The following is a 19,256-nucleotide window of genomic DNA, read 5'->3' as shown; positions in this document are numbered from 1 at the left end:
CTGCTGAGCAGGGAGCCCGATGCGGGGCTCGATCCCAGGACCCTGGGACCATGACCTGAGCCAAAGGCAGACGCTTAATGACTGAGCCACTCAGGCGCCCCTATTCCCTGGAATTCTTTATTTTTCTTTAAGTTATCCCATATATTTTCTTAAGAGCTAATTTTAAATTCCAGGCTATTTGTTTTAATCCTCTTCAGCTGAGCCCACTAATAACAACAACAAATAGTATGTAAAGCAGGCAAAAAACTCTTCATCGCATTTATTATGTCCTATTTCTCCATAAGTGAACTATAACTTGCTATCTCTGGTTAGAGTATAGAGTAGGTTGGGTCAGAAGTAGGAAGTGATTTGTAACTTTGCTTTATTGATACCTTTATCAAGGTGCTTTCTCTTTCTGTTGTCAATTATTTAACAACATTTTCCCTTTTGGCACTATAGTTTAGCTTTGTTTCTGCAGTGTGGCTGCTTAATTTAGTAATAGAATGCTTAGGAAAGGTCATTATTTTAGGCTATAGGATTATCATTACTGGATTGCTGTTGTAGAATCCAGGTGGCCAAAGGAGTCGATTTTCTGGTTCCTTTGAACAATGGGAACGAGTATAGCTTAATATGTTTGGAACTTTAAATTTCATATGAATAATAAAGATTTTCATAGACTAGCTTTGGAGTCTAATGAAGAGATACACACATTTCTTTAAAATATTCTGTTGAACACATAAAATTACTTTAGAGGGCTCTCAAATGTAATAGTAGTTGTCCAGAAAATAAATTTGCTGGTTCTTCATGTGTGTGCACACACACGTATGTTCAGAGTCAATTGTTCATTGGTTATGCCCATTATAGACATGGGGGGAGTTTTGGGGCTGTTTCCAACTATCACCAGAGGCTGGTCAAACTGCCATTTAGTGAATAATTAAAATGGTGTTCCTGAGGGCTTATGAATTCACATACTTTTGTTAGTTGTTTTGCTATTAATAAAGCAGAAGAGGTCAGCAAGATCGTATTTCTATGAAACAAAAGGTATAAAACAGTTCTACTTAGAGTTCTAGGGGCAAGGTGATTCAGTATGTGTGGTCACTTAATCAAAGAACAGCTTCTAATCCAAAAGAAACAGGCCCTGGTAGAATTCTACACCAGCTCCCAGTGCTACTACAGGAAGCCTTGGAACCTAATTGCTTCCCCTCAGACCGTTCTAGACCCTCTTGTTAGGCATTTCCACGGCAGGTTCCTAGAGGAATAGCTGATTATGACAAGAAAATGGGTATTGATGAGAGTCAGGGACAGACAGTTCATGGCTGTGAGTCAGAGCTTTCTGGCAACAGGACTCAGAATGAAAACTATCCCTATTGTTCCAGAGTTGATCCTGTGTGCCTTCATGCCCACTTGGAAATTAATGGGCCGGTGAGACTATTTAGAATGAGATGGAAAAGACAGTATAGGAGGAAAGATTGGGAAGAAGGAAATCAGGAAATAATAGAGCATAGAAATGATAAAGCTTGCTTTGTTTTGTTTTGTTTTGTTTTGTTTTACTACCTCAAAGATAACGTAATTTTGAAACACTCTTTCTGAATTGAAAGAAATATAGTTAGCACCCAGAGAGTAAAAAGGGTAGACCAGACATTTGAATTCCATTCTAGAATTGAATTCCATGATAATGCTATGACAGGTGTCAAAAGATCTAGGTTCATCCTGGCTTTCCCTTTACCCTGGTTGTCTTCTGTCTTGTCTTGGCCTTTCTACTGGAATATCCAGTTCTGTGCAGAGATAATGCATTTCAGAATGACTGCTGAAATGTGTGAGTAGGAGGAGTAACATTGGGGCTCAAAAAAAGTAAGGTGGGGCTGGATAGATTGTCACTTGAATTGACTAGAATTTATCTCTAAATTAATTCCAGGTTTATGTTGCTGGCTCTTGAGGGTATCTGGCAAACATTTCTATTCCTATTTTGGACAACTGAAAGTTTGGGATATTGATTGTGTTCTGTATATATTGGTTAAAAAGCTGTTTATGGTTATGACCATTTATAGGTCATTAGGTTAGAACCAGATATTAATGGGCTTTGACTACACTCTTGAATATCCAGTCTTCTAATTGCTGATCTCTACCCAGGTGGAAAAAAACAGTTTAAAATTTAGGTTCAACTGATACATGTGAGAGCTGTAAAGAAAAGTTTAAGTTCACAGTCTTTGATAGTAGTTTGAAGATTAGGGATCGAGGGAAATTGTAGCCTCTTTGAGCAGAGCCTGTGCCAGCCTGTCATCCAGTCTAGTCTTTTCTCCTTTGTTTGTCCTCTGCCATGTTCCTACTTGCCTTAATTTTCTTCGCAGCATCTCTGAGGCGGCTTAGCCAAGTGTGACCCTCAAGGCAGGCTTGGGTGCTCTTGTAAGAGTGTAAAAGCAGTCCCTAAACATCTGTAAGTGGTGTTTACGTTTTACATCCCTGATTTATCTGATCAAATGTTCAGGAGAAAATTACATATTATGACTTGCTTAACAGCCTAAAACCAGAAGGGAAAAAAATATCGAAAGAGATACTTAAAATATCATTTGAGCGGTATCTTCTGCGCGCACGGCAGTAGGTGGGATCAAGGGAGATGGTGTAGATAATCTTACCACCGAACTCTTGATTTGGCTGATGCGTATCACGATTTTAACCTTACCTAAATGTAGTAGTTGGAGTGTTAATTTTATTTGGCTGCTATGTGTGTGAGACATCTTGTCTGAGAGATTTTAATTGTACCATTGAGTAAAACTAAAACTGTGAATTGTGATGCACTGATATTACAGCATAAGAACAAGGTTTAGTTTTATATGGTTTCTTGTTTAGAGTTATTAACTATATGGAGGAATAAATGTCTTTTAAATATTTTAAAACATTACAAAACCCACAATGTAAAGTTGCCACGAGGCAGCCAAAAATAATACATATGGCATTCAGGAGAGCAGTTGCTAATTGGCTGCTGCCTGAGAAAATGGTACACTTGGCGTCTCCTTAACACTGTGGGTTTGGCAGAGAGCCAGATTTGGGGTCAGGTTGTTGTGAATGAAGCTGCATGTGGTTAGGGAGGAGTTAAAATGATTCATGTCTTAGAAGCTGTAGCACATCGGGTAGCACGCATGGGCCTGAGCGTGTTAGTCTTCCTCTCCCTGGCCTCCTACCACTCGCAGCGTGCTCATCCTACAAGAACGTCCAGTACTGCCTTTGTCATTCCTGTTTTGTGTTCCTATGGGAGTAAATCATTACTTTTGGAATATTCTAGTAGTTGGTTTTAAGCATGTGCCTGAAATTTTCTTTTGTTGCAGAAGGACTCTGGAGAGGAGGTAGAAGTTGAGGAATTCTATGTGAAATACAAAAACTTGTAAGTAAACAGTGATCTTTTTTTCTTTTAATCGGGATCCCCGATTAAATCCTAAATAAGGATTTAAAAAGTAATGGGAAAAAGGAAAAAATAAGTGGGAATTGGGAAATTTTGGTATGGTTTATTTAGTGCTTTGGAGGCCATCGCCTGCTAAGTTTTTTGCCTCTGAAATTTCATGAATTTAATTTTCCTGGAAAATGAGTAATTGGTATAAAAGTTGACTAGCTTTCATGTATAACCAAGAAATTCTTTTTAGAAGGGATAAAACCTCATACAGTAATAGAAAAGTGAGTGAAGTAGTGTTTGCCTGTCCTCTGAGAGTGAAGTTTACTCTGAGGCCCCTCTCCCTCCTCCGCTTGAGGTGAGACCTCCACTATCCGGCGAAGGCTCTAGGAAACCGTGACATCATTCACATTTTGAAATGCGCTCAGCTGTGATTTTTGTTTGTCTGTTTTTGGTAAATTTGAATTGTATAACTTTTAGAAAACTGAATTGAAGAACACATGAGTTATTGTTCTTTATTGTAGACGTAGGACCAGACACATTTTGACGAGGCAGCGAAGTTGTGAGGATCAGTAGTCATCCTGCTAAAGAAGTTTGTGGCCTTTTTCTAGTCTAAGCAACAATCACAGAACAAGGACAAAAGTCTTCAAGGATGATGTAAAAATTAAATTAAAAATGTTCAAGGCAAGGAGCTCAAGTACCATATTTAATAGGTTCTAGAGTTTAAAGAGAGGCTTTTGGGAGCTGCTGTCAAAACAGCCTAAGAAAATTTACCCTACTCTTAGAAGATGAAAGCATCAGGCCCATGGTTTCTATCATTGTCCTTTGTTGCAACTGGCACTGTGTTAATAAACTAATATAGTTGTGAAGTTTTGTGAGCAAGACCCTTACCAAGTGAAAAGATGAAAAAGTCTCTTGTCAGTGTTATTGTGGAAGTTCAGTGAAATACAGAATACAGCGATAAAAAATGCTTGGTCTGTATTAGGTGGGTGTCGTCATCATTTTATACTTAGAGCACGATGAGTTGTACACATGTGGAAATTATACATATGACATGATTTCATATATAGTCATTTGAGGGAAGTGTCAGGATCAGTGAGGAAGAGATAACTAAGTAAGCCAGAGAGAGTTCTCTGGTAGATTTATCAAATCAGACATAGAGCAAAGAAGTTTAAGTATTGATTCCCACAAAATGGCACCATGAGTTAGGCATCCATCCAAATCAGCATGTGGAAGTGGGGCTTGAGGTGCTTGATTCATTCATGACTAGGTACTGCCCTGCCAGGCCAGGGGACGCCAGTCATCCTTCGTCGGTCATGTGAGATGAGGCAAACATAGTTCTAAAAAAAGAGCTTTTCTGTCTGATATTATTGAGTTCTAAGGGAAATTAAAATTTTCATAAAATTAACAGTTTCTGTTAACCTTTTATTTTGACATAATTTCAGATTTACAGAAAAATTGCAAAATGGTATAAAGAATTCCTGTTGTCCTTTTTATAATTAAAAAAGTATCTTCTGGAAAGATATTTTTGAGACTGTTAAATGTGATAATAGTTGCTAAGTGAGGATTTACTTATTCCATCACCCATTCTAAATGTATTAGTTGGGTTTCCGCCGTAAGGGAGAATTTGACCTAAATTTGCTTCTTTGTGGCTGTGTAGACTTGCAGAGTCCTATTTTATTCAATGGGCCATAATTCTTTATTATCATATCAGTATTTGCTTTGCTCACATTATCCCAGATTTGGCCAGTGGGAGCCCCTTCAGGTTGGATCCTGTCTCCCTTTGCTTTGTCCCCATGCTTCTTTGAGCACTTCCTTACTTTCTGACACCAGAAGATATTCCAGACTCATCTTGTAATTTCCCTGTTTAAGTCCTGGAATAGGTTATTTCTCCAAAGAGCCTTGGTTGTTTCTACTGGAGAATGGCATTTAGAAACCACGAGTTGAGTACTAGGTGTGCTCATTGCTGCAGGGGAGTCCGCGCTTCTGGGGCCTCTCAGTGGAGAGGGCTAGGTGGGCCCCCTGCACATGTCTATGCATGTGCATGCACGTGTGCATGATACATGTTACATGTACACACGTTTATTACACATACACACATACCTCTGTGTACCTACCTATCTACTTAACTAACAGCGATGAGAATCAATGCCTTTATAGCAGTAGTTTTGGTTTTATTTCAACAGCACCACAGGGCTCATTCAGTCCTTTCTCCTTCTAATAGTAATGACTCCCTTATTCAATCAGGAGAAACCTGGCTCTTATTATCCCTAATATGTTTGCTTATTTGTCAGTCCTAGAATATACAGGAAGTGTTTTCCAATTTACTGGACCATATTTTTGTGGAAAAGAAGCCTACCAACTATAAAGTTCATTCAGTGTTTAGAATTTTTGTATTTAGCCAGAGGGTTTTTAGAAGCTAAATACTTGGTTCAGAACTTTCTTGGGTTTATTCTTCTCTTCCCCCTGCCCCCCTTTCAGGGTGGTTATGTTATTTATTTGATACTCAGTTTGGTCTTTAGTTCCGGTCTGTATTTATATTCCATTTTAGCACCCCACCATTCTTTTTTTTTTTTTTTTAAGATTTTATATGTTTATCTGAGAGAGAGAGAGAACACGAGCAGTGGAGTGAGGCAGAGTGAGAGGGAGAAGCAGACTCCCCACTGAGCAGGAAGCCAGACATGGTGCTCAGTTCTAGGACCCTGAGATCATGACCTAAGCCGAAGTCAGACCCTTAACCGACTGAGCCACCCAGGTGCCTCAACTACCCACCATTATTGTTGATCTTATTTTCTTCTTTTCAAGTTCATGAAGAGCACGTCCTTTTCCCTTCCCTTCCACCCCATTCCTACTTACCTTGTCACTAATCCCAGATTTATCCTTTCTGTAATTTTTGGCATGAACATGCAGATAACATACATATGTATATATATGTGTGTGTGAGTGTGTGTGTAAATACATATACATAAAAATATTTTATATATATAAAATATATATTATTTTCCTCTTCTTTCTTACATACAAAATAGCAACTATCAGTACACATTTGCACTTTGCTTTTTAATAATACTATATTTGGAAGTTAATATCAATCCATAAGTCTTCTTCATTCTTTGTTACTGCTGTGTACTACTCCACTGCATGGCTGTATCATCGCTCATCCAACCAGTCTCTTATGTATGTGGGCATGTAAATGGCTTCTGATATTTTATAGCTACAGACAGTGCTACAGTATATATTCTCATGCCTATATATTTTCGAATTGTTGGAGGCACAATTTGAGGGTGAATTCCTAGGAGTGGGATTGCTATATTCAAAGGCGAATATATATGTAGTTCTGTTAGGTATTGCCGCATTCCCTTCCGTAAGGGGATGGCCCTTTGCCTTCCTACCAACAGTGCAAGAGACCACCTCTTTCCCTGCAACCTTTCCAACGTAGTATGGTGGTTTCATTTTTGGGGAGAAATTGTATTTCGCTTTAGTTTTTTTTTTTTTTATTTGTGAATGAGAACATCTTTTCATAAATTTAATGACCATTTTTATATTTTCTTTTGTCAGGTGTGTGTTTATGTCTTCTGCCCATTTTTCTGTTGTGCTTTAGTCCTTTTTCTGTGTTATATGTTGCAATTATGCTTTCCCAATTTCAGTTGTCCTTTGACTTTATATTTTTATTGCACTGTAAATTAAAGAAATTTTTATGTTGTTAGATTTATTAATCTTTTCTCTTATTGGATATGGCTTTTGAGCCATAGCTAGAAAGCTTTTCCCTATCCCCAGGTTAAAGAGGAATTTGCCATGTTTTCCTCTAGTACCTACATGGTCTCATTTTCTGTATACAGATGCTTAATCCACTTAGTGTTTATTCTTCAGTATGGTATAAAACACAATAATATTTTGTTGTTCTGATTTTATACTTTTCCAAATATTGTTGTTCTAGCACCATTATTTACAAAGTCCATCTTTGTCCCAGTGATTTGAGATGTAACCCTTATCATGTACTAAATTTATGTATTTATTTGGAAATATATTTGTACCTTTTTTTTTTTTTTTAGAGAGAGAGAGAGAGAGCAGGGGAGGGCCAGAGGGGGAGAGAGAACCTGCAATGAGCTCGATCTCATGACCCTGAGATCCTGACCTAAGCCAAAATCAAGTATTGGGTGCTCCACCCAGGTGCCCCTATACCATATTTTAATCCTTTGGTCTGCCTGTCTATTCATGAGCCAGTAGCACACTGTTCTACTTATAAAGGCTTTATAGTGTATTTTAATATCTGGTATATCTAGTTTCCCCTAAAAACTTTTCCTTTTTAGTGTTTTCCTGGATGTTCTTGCATGTTTATTTTTATATATAAGTCAGTATTAACCTGTCCAGCACCATAAAAATGCTTGTTTATATTTTATTTATACGTATATTGTGTTACATTTACAAATTTATGATTTATGACGTTGACTCATGCTATCTAAAAATAAGGATGTCTTTCTAGTTGGTCCAGCTTATTTTTGTGTCTTTTAGAAGGGTTTTAAATATTTCCTTATGTAAATTTCACACATTTTTTTTTGTTGTTAAATTTATTGCTAAGCATTTAATCTTGTTGATAACGTAAAAGAGGTTTTCTCTACCGTTGTATCTTCTAGCTGGTTATTGTTTGTGTAAATGGAAGCTATTGGCTTCTGTATGTTAATTTTATATCCTGCTACATTGCTAAATTATTTCATTTTATTATTTGAATTAGTAGTTTTCTAATTGACTCTCTAGGGTTTTCCAGTTATGCAATCATATCATTTGCAAATAGAGATAGTTTTGTTTCTTACTTTCCAATTATTGCTCCCCTTGTTTTCTCTTGTCTAATAGCATTGGCTAATGCCTCAAATACAATATTGAATAATAGTGGAAGCAGTGGGGGGCGCCTGGGTGGCTCAGTCGTTAGGCATCTGCCTTTGGCTTGGGTCATGATCCCAGGGTCCTGGGATCAAGCCCCGCATCGGGCTCCCTGCTCCGCGGGAGGCCTGCTTCTCCCTCTTCCACTCTCCCTGCTTGTGTTCCTGCTCTCGCTCTGTCAAATAAATAAAATCTTTAAAAAAAAAAAAAATAGTGGAGGCAGTGGGCATGCTTGCCTTCTTTCTGATCTTAGTGGAAGAGTCTGTGGTTTTTCTCCATTTAGGAAAGCAGAGTCAGTATCCAAAAATTCCAGCCCATTTTACAAGAGGAAGAGTGAGACTGATGCCTGTGTCCACTTCACAGCCACACTGGTGGTGCTTTAAAGGCATGTGTACCTCAGCAAAGACAGAGTGTTGACTTGCACCCATGCCTTTTTCTATCCAATAAGTAGACTAGACTAGGTTATTTTTTATAATATTTGTTTCTTGATAATATGCAGTAACAGTATTGCATATTACTTATTGGAAATTGGGAAAGTACTTGAAAGTAGAAAAGAAAATACTTGCAGTCTTACCACCCAGAAAATATCATTATTCACATATTGATGCGTTTTCATCTAGTCTTTTTTCTCTGTGTGTATGTGTGTACAGGGTTTATATCAATTCCTATCCTATCGAAGCATACGTATTTAAAGTCCTTGTCTCTGTCAGTCAATTGTAGGACTAAATCAGTCCTACCTTTTGCATATTAGACTTTACATAAATATAAATGATATGACACTTAATATCATAAGCCTTTCCCATGTCATTAATCATTTTTGACAGATTTTAGAATGGCTGCATAATTTCTAAGAGTAGTAGTACCTTGATTTTGAAATAGGTACATATTCAGGCACCTCATTTCTTTTTAATGTCATCACCAGAAAGAGAAATAAGAGACAGTCCAGGCTATCTGGGACAGGGAGAAAATGATGGTACAAAAGAGTATTGAAATAGCAAACCAAAGAATGTCAAAGCTACCGTAAAATATTAACTATATACCTGTGAGTCTCAGGGAAGCATAAGGGAGGGTGAGAGTGTTCAAGTTGAGGTTAGAGAGAACACCTGTGCTCGGAGCAGGCATGGTGAATCTGAAGAGGAGGGGACTGGCTCAGTGCGAGGACCAGGTACACAGTAGAGAGTGACAAATTCACGGGGGTCCAAGAGACATCATTTCAGAGCTCCTGGATGAATGAGGCTGGCAGGGCAGAAACTGACCAGGGCTGGTTGGGGCATGGGTGTTCAGAGAGCAGGTGAGGGTTCTTTTCTCTCGGATTGCTCTAGAAGGACTAAGTTATGTTTACCTTTGCTGTTTTAAATCTGAATTCTCTTAACTTGATGAAAACCTTTTATTTCTCAATTAATGATAAAAGGCTCAAAATGTAAATTCATAATTAAGGCCACCCTGTAGTGCTAATTGTTTTTTATTGAAGTGTAATCCATTCACTTATGAAAACAGCTTGTTAGTAGGTCCTTTTCTTTTTTTAATGGGAGATAAATAGGAGAGCTGGAGGCTCAGGACGGAAGACAAATTTCAGGCACAATTATTGATTTTTTTTCTTATTCTCAAACATGAATAATTGTATTGAATGTTGATCAGCAGCCTCTATTAGTAGGTAAACCGCTTATTTCGTTCATTATTTAGTTGATTTTTTGGGAATAATAAAAGATTATTTTCTACATGTTTTTCAAGTATATTATTTTATTCTTTTAGCTCTTATCTTCATTGTCAATGGGCATCTGTAGAAGATCTGGAAAAAGATAAGAGAATTCAGCAAAAGATCAAACGATTTAAGGCAAAGCAGGGCCAGAACAAATTCCTTTCAGAGGTATGAAATACCCAGTTAATTTTCTTAAGTAGTAACCTTATTAAAGTGTTCTGAATTTTGAATTTTAGTTTAGCAAATTACTAAGAAAAACTAGTTTCCCTCATTTGGTGCTGTTACTTGCATATTGGTAACTGGTTATTGCTAAAAAAAAATTTGTAAACAGGAAATTTCTCATTCTTCCTGTTACTTAGCCTAGAAGATACTGGTCCTTATTATGTGGAAATATGATGGTATCATTAAAATCTTGTAATGAAAGTACAGTTAGCAGATGGTGAAAAAAGTCAGTTTATAAAAGTTCTATTAAGATTTAGTGAGGTAAAGACTCTACAGTAAGTATTAAGTACAATTTCTAGAATATAAGTTACTTCTATTAAGGAAAGAATGTGGCGGATTTCTTTTGTTCAAGTTAATGCCCGATTACAGAGTTTACTAAGCTCATTTTTACAAATGATGTGCTGTAGTATAGAAGTTGGTATAATGTCTTTGCCTGTCTCCCTTTATTCTAAGTTATCAATGATAGAAAGGTAACCATACCTAGGGCAGGGAAGGAAATCTGCATTTTTTGAAAGAAGTGCCAAGTTCTCCAGGGTACTCGATTGCATTAAAAAGTGTTTTTGCAGACTGCTTGCTGAGGTCTCTGGACTTTTGCTCACCAGTTTGATTTCACAGCCTCAAGAAGATAAAAGAGAAACCTTTACATTGAAAGATTAAACTTGCTGATTTATTAGTTTTCCTTTCCATAAAGGAGTCAACAAAATGTAAACTGCAAAGAAGTGTGAAATTTGATGCAAAATAATACCTGTTTCACAACCTACTTCACACCCCCTCCCCTTTTTGGACATGGGGTGGGGTGGGGACGGAAGAGTGTTCAGTATTTTTATGTCATAAAATCCTTATAATCTCAGGTGACAAGTCTGTGTTCTTCTGGAATCTGATTTCCATGCTCCCAACAGGCAGATTGTAAAGTTTGTATTAGATGGGTGATTGGGTGGTGGTAGTTTTATTGGACATATGTCTGCATCACCCCCTTTCCTGATGGTTCAGCTTCTTTGCAGTGCAGTAATTAACACTGAGGGGAATGGAGTTACTCACATGTGACTCACTCACCTCTCAGAGAATATTTAAGTGATTTTTTTTTTTTTTGATAGGGCAGTTCCTAAGAAATACCATAAAATCCTATTTTTTGTGCCCTTCTTAATGAAACTGAAGTTAAATGTTGGTGACATTAGGCAAGTTGACATCATTAGCTTTCTTTTAGAAAGAGATACCATGTGTTCCGGTGACCTATTCTCCATGGATCAGTGGAGGGAGAAGGCAAGAGTGCCGTGGAACACCCCCCGCCCCCATCCTTAAGTCCTGGTTCTGTTTATGAAATTTATTTGGAATCTGTTTGCTGGTGTCAGATGCAATTTAGGGATTTGTGCCTGGCCCTAGCTATGTAGCCTTATCTATTTGGGTCTACCTATGTGAATATCCTGTACCACAAGTGACATACATTATCTTGAGTGGTAACTTGGCAACTAGAAATCTTAAGTTTTGTCCCAAGTGGAAGTAGCAGAAACTTCAGTCCGAAAAGATGCTCTGAGGGCAAGCACAAAAGGATAGCAACTCCTTTCCTCTCTTTCTCTTTTATACACACACACACACACACACACACACACGCCCTGTTCCATAGACGGTCCTGGTTTCAGGTGTTCCACGGTTCTGCTACTTTGGGATTTTTAATTATGACTGCTTTTGCATTCTTTGTTTCACCTTAGGCGCCCTTACAAGTCCGCTGCAACTAAAATCTTTGTTTAAATTGGAAATTGCATCACATGCATGATGGCGCAGATTACTCACTAGAAGGATGGAAATGTTTAGGAGTAAGGTTAAGGATTTTAATTCATCAGTGAAAGCTGCCATTTAAGAACAAGGGGTCTTAAAAGGAGCTTTTATCATCAAAACCTAGTTTATGGAAAGTTTTCAGTGTTCATGCTGTATATGAATAATGCATACATATTGTGTACCTAAACCTAGAAGCTTTTGACAAAGCCAGTGCATTAATACATTAACATTTTAAATGAACTGAATGTTTTCAATGAATTTTTTGCCTTACTAATCAACGCTGTGTAAGGGCCCGAGGCATTTGAAACACATTTTTGTATTTCTGATTTTTTTTCATAATTCAGAGTTCAAAGGACCCAAACCAGACGTTTTAAATGGACACAGTAGCCCAGAGAATGTTTGCTATCCTTGAGCCGACTGTGACCAAACAGCTTATCTTTTCAGCCTGCAATTTAGAGGATATGAACGGTGTCTAAGTGACTTCTAATATGTCTTGCAGAAGCCTTTTAATGCAGTTATGTTACTGATAAATTCATCTCGAGGAACACATAAGAATGTGTCTTCTGTTTTCTAACTTGCCTGACTCTGACTTCTTTAAAGTATGGCATAGTCTGTAATTTCTCTTTGAGCCATCTTCTGTTATTCTGTTCTCTTATAGGAGATAACTTTGCAAGCAATTTAGTATTACTTTACTTTTGTAAAGATTGTTAATACATTGGCTAAATAACCCAATTATTTAAGCCTCATTTCTTCATCCTTAATATTTTTAGCCAGCTGCTCTATATTCAGTACAAATAAATCATTAGAACGCTTAGATTAACGATAAGACCATATTCAAATGAGGTACTAATATTGATTAGTGAAGACGACCAGACACCCTAAACTATTCACACTAAAATAGGAAATTCACTGGTTTCATTGTTTTTGTCTTTGGAATAGCATTGTGTAAGTGATGCTGTAAGGCCTCAGACAACTCCAGTAGTTATGAGGTAGCACTTACTGTGCATGGCTCTGAGTCTTTACTGCAAGCTGTAGTTTCGAGAATACTAAATGCATTGCATGCCATAAGCCTTTTGGATTGCTCATTAGTGAATTGTAATTTCACACTTCATTTAAAATATTCCTAAACATTCTCTCACAGTAAAAAGGTTTCACACAGTAATTAAAAGACCCAGTTAACAAAGTCTGAGAAGTCTGATTTCCTCATGGGGAATGATTTTGCTAAATTGTAGCATTTCAATTAATATAATAGAATTTGCCAAATATAAATTTTATTTTGCTGTGACCCAAGATATTATTGCCTGGTGAAAAGTGAAATAACGTTTACTCTTAGGAATTAAATAAACATTTTAACTTTGTTTTCCTTTGGTGCAGATTGAAGATGAGCTTTTTAATCCAGATTATGTGGAGGTTGACCGGATAATGGACTTTGCACGTAGCACAGATGAACGGGGAGAGGTAACAGAAGATCATTTGTATTAGGGGGCAGTGACTCAGACGGTTTAAGTGTGTTTACAGAGAATGATTATGGAATCCTAGATCTGGTCCTGGTCAGAGCCCTGGATGGTGACACAGTTGGTCTAAATTTAACTGAAGCTTTTGACTGACTACTAGTTTTATGACCTAATAAGAGCACTCAGTGTGTTCTTTGTTTAGTGTGCGAGCTTTTTAAAAGAAATCAATTTTCAATATGAAACAAATACATTGGCATTTTACACGGTTTCAGAATATGATCAATAAAGAAGAATGCAATACAGTTTGGTATAAACCCAGTATGAAGCACAAATTTCCCATACATAATTAAGAGTGCTCTTGTAGCAGAATGGAATTTAATGTTACTTAACATTGTACATCCTTAGTGAAGTTGATGGACCTCATTTAATGTAGTGCCCAGAGGACAATGTAAAATAATTCTCTTTATGAGATCTTGGCATTTCTCAGGTTGCTTTGCAGAACTCTGTGAGGTTGTAAAGGACGGTTGATTAGGGCAGTAGGGGTGAAGACAAGTCTAGTGCCTTCCTGAGCATATTGTCTCAGGAATGATATATGCACCCACCATGAGTTCTGTCATTCTTGGCTTCTTTGTGTAAATTAAATTTTATATAAAATGTTTAGATCTTGCTTATCTAGTGAGAGTCTGCAATGAACTCCCATTTTTTTTTTTTCCCAAACTCTGTATCATGAAGTCCATGATGTTTCAAGGACTGTGTCTGTAACATGATGTTTACTTTTCTAGCTTTATTTAGTTGTACTTAAAAGAAAATTGTTTTCTTGCATATTTATGTAGCACAGTGGGTGTTTTTAACATCACAACCAGGTGTACCTTAGTCTTGAAGTGAAGGTTGACCACCCAAGTATTTTCTAGAAGAAAGACAAAGGAAATCCTGTTGATCTGCATTACCCAACATATTTTGTTCTCCAATCTATGAGAGCTCAAACACTATATTTTTTATTTATTTATTTTTTTAAAGTTTTAATTAAGTAATCTCTACGCCCAGTGTGGGGCCCAAATTTATGACCTCAAGATTAAGGGTCGCATGCTCTTCTGACTGAGCCAGCCAGGTGTCTTTAAAGGGATTGGATACAAACAATACCTCTCTCTTTAAGAAAAAGGCAGAGATACTAATAAATTCAAGCTTGTTTCTCATTCTTTAAGAAACTAGCCAATAATGTAAATATACTATGATGATTTACCATGTAAGTCTGAATCAGACACCCGTTAAATGATTTGCACAGATAAGAATAAGGCTTAAATTCAGCTGTGTTATTTACAAGCCATTTCTTTATATTTTTTGGCTTGAACATAGCAGTGAATTCGATAAAAATTAGCTTGTTCTGATGATACCCAGTAATATTATTTCTAGTTTGTGCTTGATACCGTTAACTAGGGATGACTGTGTAATGGTTGTAGTTTTAAATAAAGTTCTACCAACTCATTCTTACTGTTGCTGGGGTCGTGTCTCTCAATAAGTAATGTACGTGTGTGTGTGTGTGTGTGTGTGTGTGTGTGTGTGTATTTCGATCAAATGAACCCAATTCTAATTTATTTAAACCTGGCCCAGCCTGTGACTCACTATCTGGTGAAGTGGTGCTCCCTGCCTTACGAAGACAGCACGTGGGAGCTAAAGCAGGACATAGATCAAGCGAAGATCGAAGAGTTTGAGAAACTAATGTCCAGGGAGCCAGAAACAGAGCGTGTGGTAAGACTTGGCTAATGGTGAAGGATTTAATTTGAAAATAGCATAGTGGTGTGGTCTTGGAGAAACCACTAATGGGATTTACTATATTTGAAACAGGAGCGACCTCCTGCTGATGATTGGAAGAAATCGGAGAGTTCCAGGGAGTACAAAAACAATAACAAACTCAGGGAATACCAGTTGGAGGGAGTAAACTGGCTACTTTTCAATTGGTACAACATGTATGTAAAAAGCATGTTTTTCTTCACTTTTAAGAAGGCCTATAGCTGTTTTCCTTTGTAGTCATTGAAAATATTAATCAAATAATGTCACACTTTAATCTCTAATAAGAATTATGAAAAACAGCCAGGATTGGAAGTATGCTTAATATTTATCCAACAAACATTAATACAGAGATATTGATAAGACATATGTAGAAATAATTTTTATGCCTTAGAGAATTTTGTTTGAAAATGTATTTTGTTGAACTAAGAGAACATTTGAGATATGCATTTGTGATTATAATAGTATATGTTTTGTGAAAAGAAAGCAGTGTCTAATATCTGTACTTATTAAACTTTTTGTGTTTTATTTCCTTCCCAAAGGCGAAACTGCATTTTAGCAGATGAAATGGGTTTGGGAAAAACTATCCAGTCCATTACATTTCTCTATGAGATATATTTGAAAGGAATCCATGGCCCTTTTTTAGTAATTGCCCCATTGTCCACAATCCCCAACTGGGAAAGGGAATTCCGTACCTGGACAGAGTTGAATGTGGTTGTGTATCATGGGAGTCAAGCTAGTCGTCGGACCATTCAGTTGTATGAAATGTACTTCAAAGATCCCCAGGTAAAATGTCACAAGTGGTATTCTTTATTCCTATTATGTACGTTTTAAGGCACTGGATATTAAAATGGTCTCAGACATTTTGGGGGAAGGTCTAGGTTTTACAAAATTGAGAAATTTGCTTTAGATTTCTTACCCAATTGTGTTATATTTTCGCATCTTATAAATACAGCTAATTTTTACAGCTTTGGTGGTTCTGATTATCTGATAAGAATAAATGAAATATTTTCACCTTGGGTGACTGTGGAAAATCATTTAATGTTTTGATATGCTAATTGGTTTTATTTTGCAAGCCTAAGAAAAAGCTAAACAGAAAATGGTGTTATTAAATGTAAGTGGAAGTAGAAATTATTAGGCATTTCATGTTGAGTGAAATACACCCAAAGGGAATAACTTCTGCTCTCTTAGTAGCACTTGGTATAATTTTTTTTTTTAAAGATTTTATTTATTTATTTGAGAGAATGAGGGAGAGAGAGCATGAGAGGGGGGAGGGTCAGAGGGCGAAGCAGGCTCCCTGCTGAGCAGGGAGCCCGATGCGGGACTCGATCCCGGGACTCCAGGATCATGACCTGAGCCGAAGGCAGTGGCTTAACCACCTGAGCCACCCAGGCACCCCACTTGGTATAATTTTTTACTTATGCTTCTTACCTGTATACAGTTATTCTATGATACTGACAGTGAAGCATTATAAATGACAAGAATAGTATCTGCTAAAATAGTTTTAAGCTTATATAAGGTGGTAAGGAGAAGTCCTATTACTGGAAATAGGACAGAGTTTTGTTTTATAGGTTTGCTTTAAGTATAAAATCTGCAATTAAATACTTCAAGGAGAAAAATATTGAAATCTATTTTGGTGTTTATCTCTAGATTTGAGAGATGGTTGTAAGTTCTACCCTAAGTGAATGGTTGTTTTCATTTAGCACTTCAATAGTAAAAAATAAGTTAACAAAGGTTAAAAAAAAAAAAAAAAGTAAAAGGTTTTAAACAGTAAAAAAGTTTTTAAAAGCTGCCTTAGTACATAATCCCCTTGGCTTTTCACCTTTTGGGGGTCTGTAGGATGTAACTAGGATGACCACAGTTAGTGGCACTTTACTACATATGATCTGTAGGGAAATTGGATAGGAAATTTTACTAACGATTTTCAGATTTCTTTAAAAAGGAAAAGGGTTTTAAAGCTTCCCTGCAAAACACCTGGAAAACAAAATACAAGTGTTACCTAAAATAAAGATGTCCCCGAAAGATAAATACATCTGTTTTATGCTATTTATTAATCAAAGTTAATGTAATCTCTAATGCTAAATAATAATTTAGAACTGTTCTCATAGGGTCGAGTGATAAAAGGGTCCTATAAGTTTCATGCCATCATCACTACATTTGAGATGATTTTGACGGATTGTCCTGAGCTGCGGAATATTCCATGGCGCTGTGTAGTCATTGATGAAGCCCACAGGCTGAAGAATAGGAACTGCAAGCTGCTGGAGGGGCTCAAGATGATGGACTTGGTCAGTGATCATATTGATGATTCCATTGAACCTGAACAGAATTGTTACTGACTCATTGTTCCCGCTGCTCTGAATGTGACTGATAACCTGTGTAGGGTGTTTTTAAAGCCTGTCAAATAAGGTGATAGGTCCTCCTGAGCTTTTAGTTACTCAAAAGTTGCTACCCTTCTCGATCCTATATATTGTTGGCTGGTTTCTTTGCATGATTGTATTACAGTAGGGTATAAGTCAGGATATTTTCACTGAAATGAGTTTCAAATATTTGCTTTTCCCTTTTGTTTATAAATACTGCCATTTCATAACCTTGGTGGGCCAGGCATTGTCCCAGTGATGATAATGAAGTTATATTCCAGGGCTCAATGGTTTTGGCACATTAGATCCGGTAGGACTTGTAGATGCAAGTTCTTTGTATGGGTTAATACCTGGAATTGGTCAAGTTCACACAGACACTTAGAAGTTTGGGGCATTACAAGACCTTGAATTTGATCTGGAGTTTTACACTACACTTACCCCATACTCTCCCTGCTTCCTAAGAGGTGGTCAGGTTTTTCTGGTTAGATTTTTCTAGATTGTTTTCAGTAGGAGTGTTACGGGATAATATAGAGGTGGTAGGATTTGATTGATTTTCTGTTCCATGCTTCTGTGTGTTTGGTTTCCTAGCAGAAATTATTACATGACTTCAGTCATCCTCAGACTTCTTTGTTCTCTGTAGTTTGCAAGGTGGGTTTTGATCACTTGTTTTCATTTTTAATGTACATTTTAAAAGCAATGTTACTGTCATTCAGTAACATTGGATGTTTTCCTGAGTTTCTAAAAAGTGCAAAAGATTTTTAAAATCTCTTTGATGTTGACTTCAGTAGATTAATTTGATCTCTTGTTAATTGAGAGTTTGAGATGGGGAGAACATTCTATACATTCATGGCTATAAATTTTGTTAATGAAGACTGGGACTACCAAAAAGAACACTTAAAAGCTTTTTGTTGCAGCTGGTTCTTTGAAGCAATTTCTTTTATTCATTAGCCAGTGATTCTTTTAATTAAAAACAAACAAAATCTAGCTTTGTTTAAAGGGAAAAAGTTTGACTGAATTATTCTATTAAGGATGGGATTTCCCATCCTAAGACCTTTCTCAAATCAGTTTATATTATTTGGTGACCAATCCACAAAAGAAAGGAGAACACTTATAAACAGTGACCAGCCGTGAAGACATAGGCGAGCACATGGAAAAGAGAAACTCCGGGACTGTATTTGGTCTCTCCAGGCAGCACTTGGGCATTACATTTGCAGGCAAATGTGAGTGTTCATGAAATACCTAACTCCATCTTCCGAGTAGGGACCCATCTTTACAGTGGTCCACAGAAAAGACAGACCACCATTTTCTGAAGGCTTAAATAGCCATCTGAGTTTATCTAAGTTGTTTCCTATTATTAGTTTATGTGCTCCCAGGCAGTCGATTCTTACTGCAAAACAGTCCTCCATTGGTGCATACAGTTGAGTTAAATGCTGTCAACATCATATAGTCTAATTGTCATTGGGAGACTTGAAACAGTTTTCTGTTGTTTGTAGTAACAGTTCATTAATGGATTAGAATCTCTTATCGAGATAATTTTTCTGTTACGTACTTCAGTGTTCCCTAACCTTTTTTCACATAATGGCACATCTAGAAAGTGGTAATATTCTGTGTGTACCATTACAGCATGTCATGGTGGGGCAAGCCGAGAACGCTGCCCGCTGCCACAGGTGACCAGCCCTGGGATCTGACTCTCAGCCCTTGCCGGCTGCCTCAAGGACTTGCGTACC

General features: G+C 37.2%; 1 protein-coding gene across 5 annotated transcripts in view; it reads left to right on the top strand.

Annotated features, from left to right (window-relative positions):
• Window positions 1–19,256, top strand: part of CHD7 (chromodomain helicase DNA binding protein 7) — a 187,221-nt gene that overhangs the window by 126,864 nt on the left and 41,101 nt on the right. For all 5 annotated transcript variants that reach the window (XM_078072358.1, XM_078072355.1, XM_078072356.1 and 2 more), the window contains 7 exons: window positions 3,303–3,358; window positions 9,992–10,106; window positions 13,308–13,391; window positions 14,996–15,133; window positions 15,230–15,351; window positions 15,715–15,958; window positions 17,281–17,457. In XM_078072358.1, the coding sequence (XP_077928484.1) occupies window positions 3,303–3,358; window positions 9,992–10,106; window positions 13,308–13,391; window positions 14,996–15,133; window positions 15,230–15,351; window positions 15,715–15,958; window positions 17,281–17,457 (936 nt within the window). The remainder of the gene's footprint in view (window positions 1–3,302; window positions 3,359–9,991; window positions 10,107–13,307; window positions 13,392–14,995; window positions 15,134–15,229; window positions 15,352–15,714; window positions 15,959–17,280; window positions 17,458–19,256) is intronic.

Source organism: Halichoerus grypus, chromosome 5, assembly GCF_964656455.1.
Source record: "Halichoerus grypus chromosome 5, mHalGry1.hap1.1, whole genome shotgun sequence".
Lineage (NCBI taxonomy): Eukaryota > Metazoa > Chordata > Mammalia > Carnivora > Phocidae > Halichoerus > Halichoerus grypus.
The sequence above is the reverse complement of the archived record's forward strand: the minus strand, read 5'-3'. Positions and strand labels throughout refer to the sequence as shown.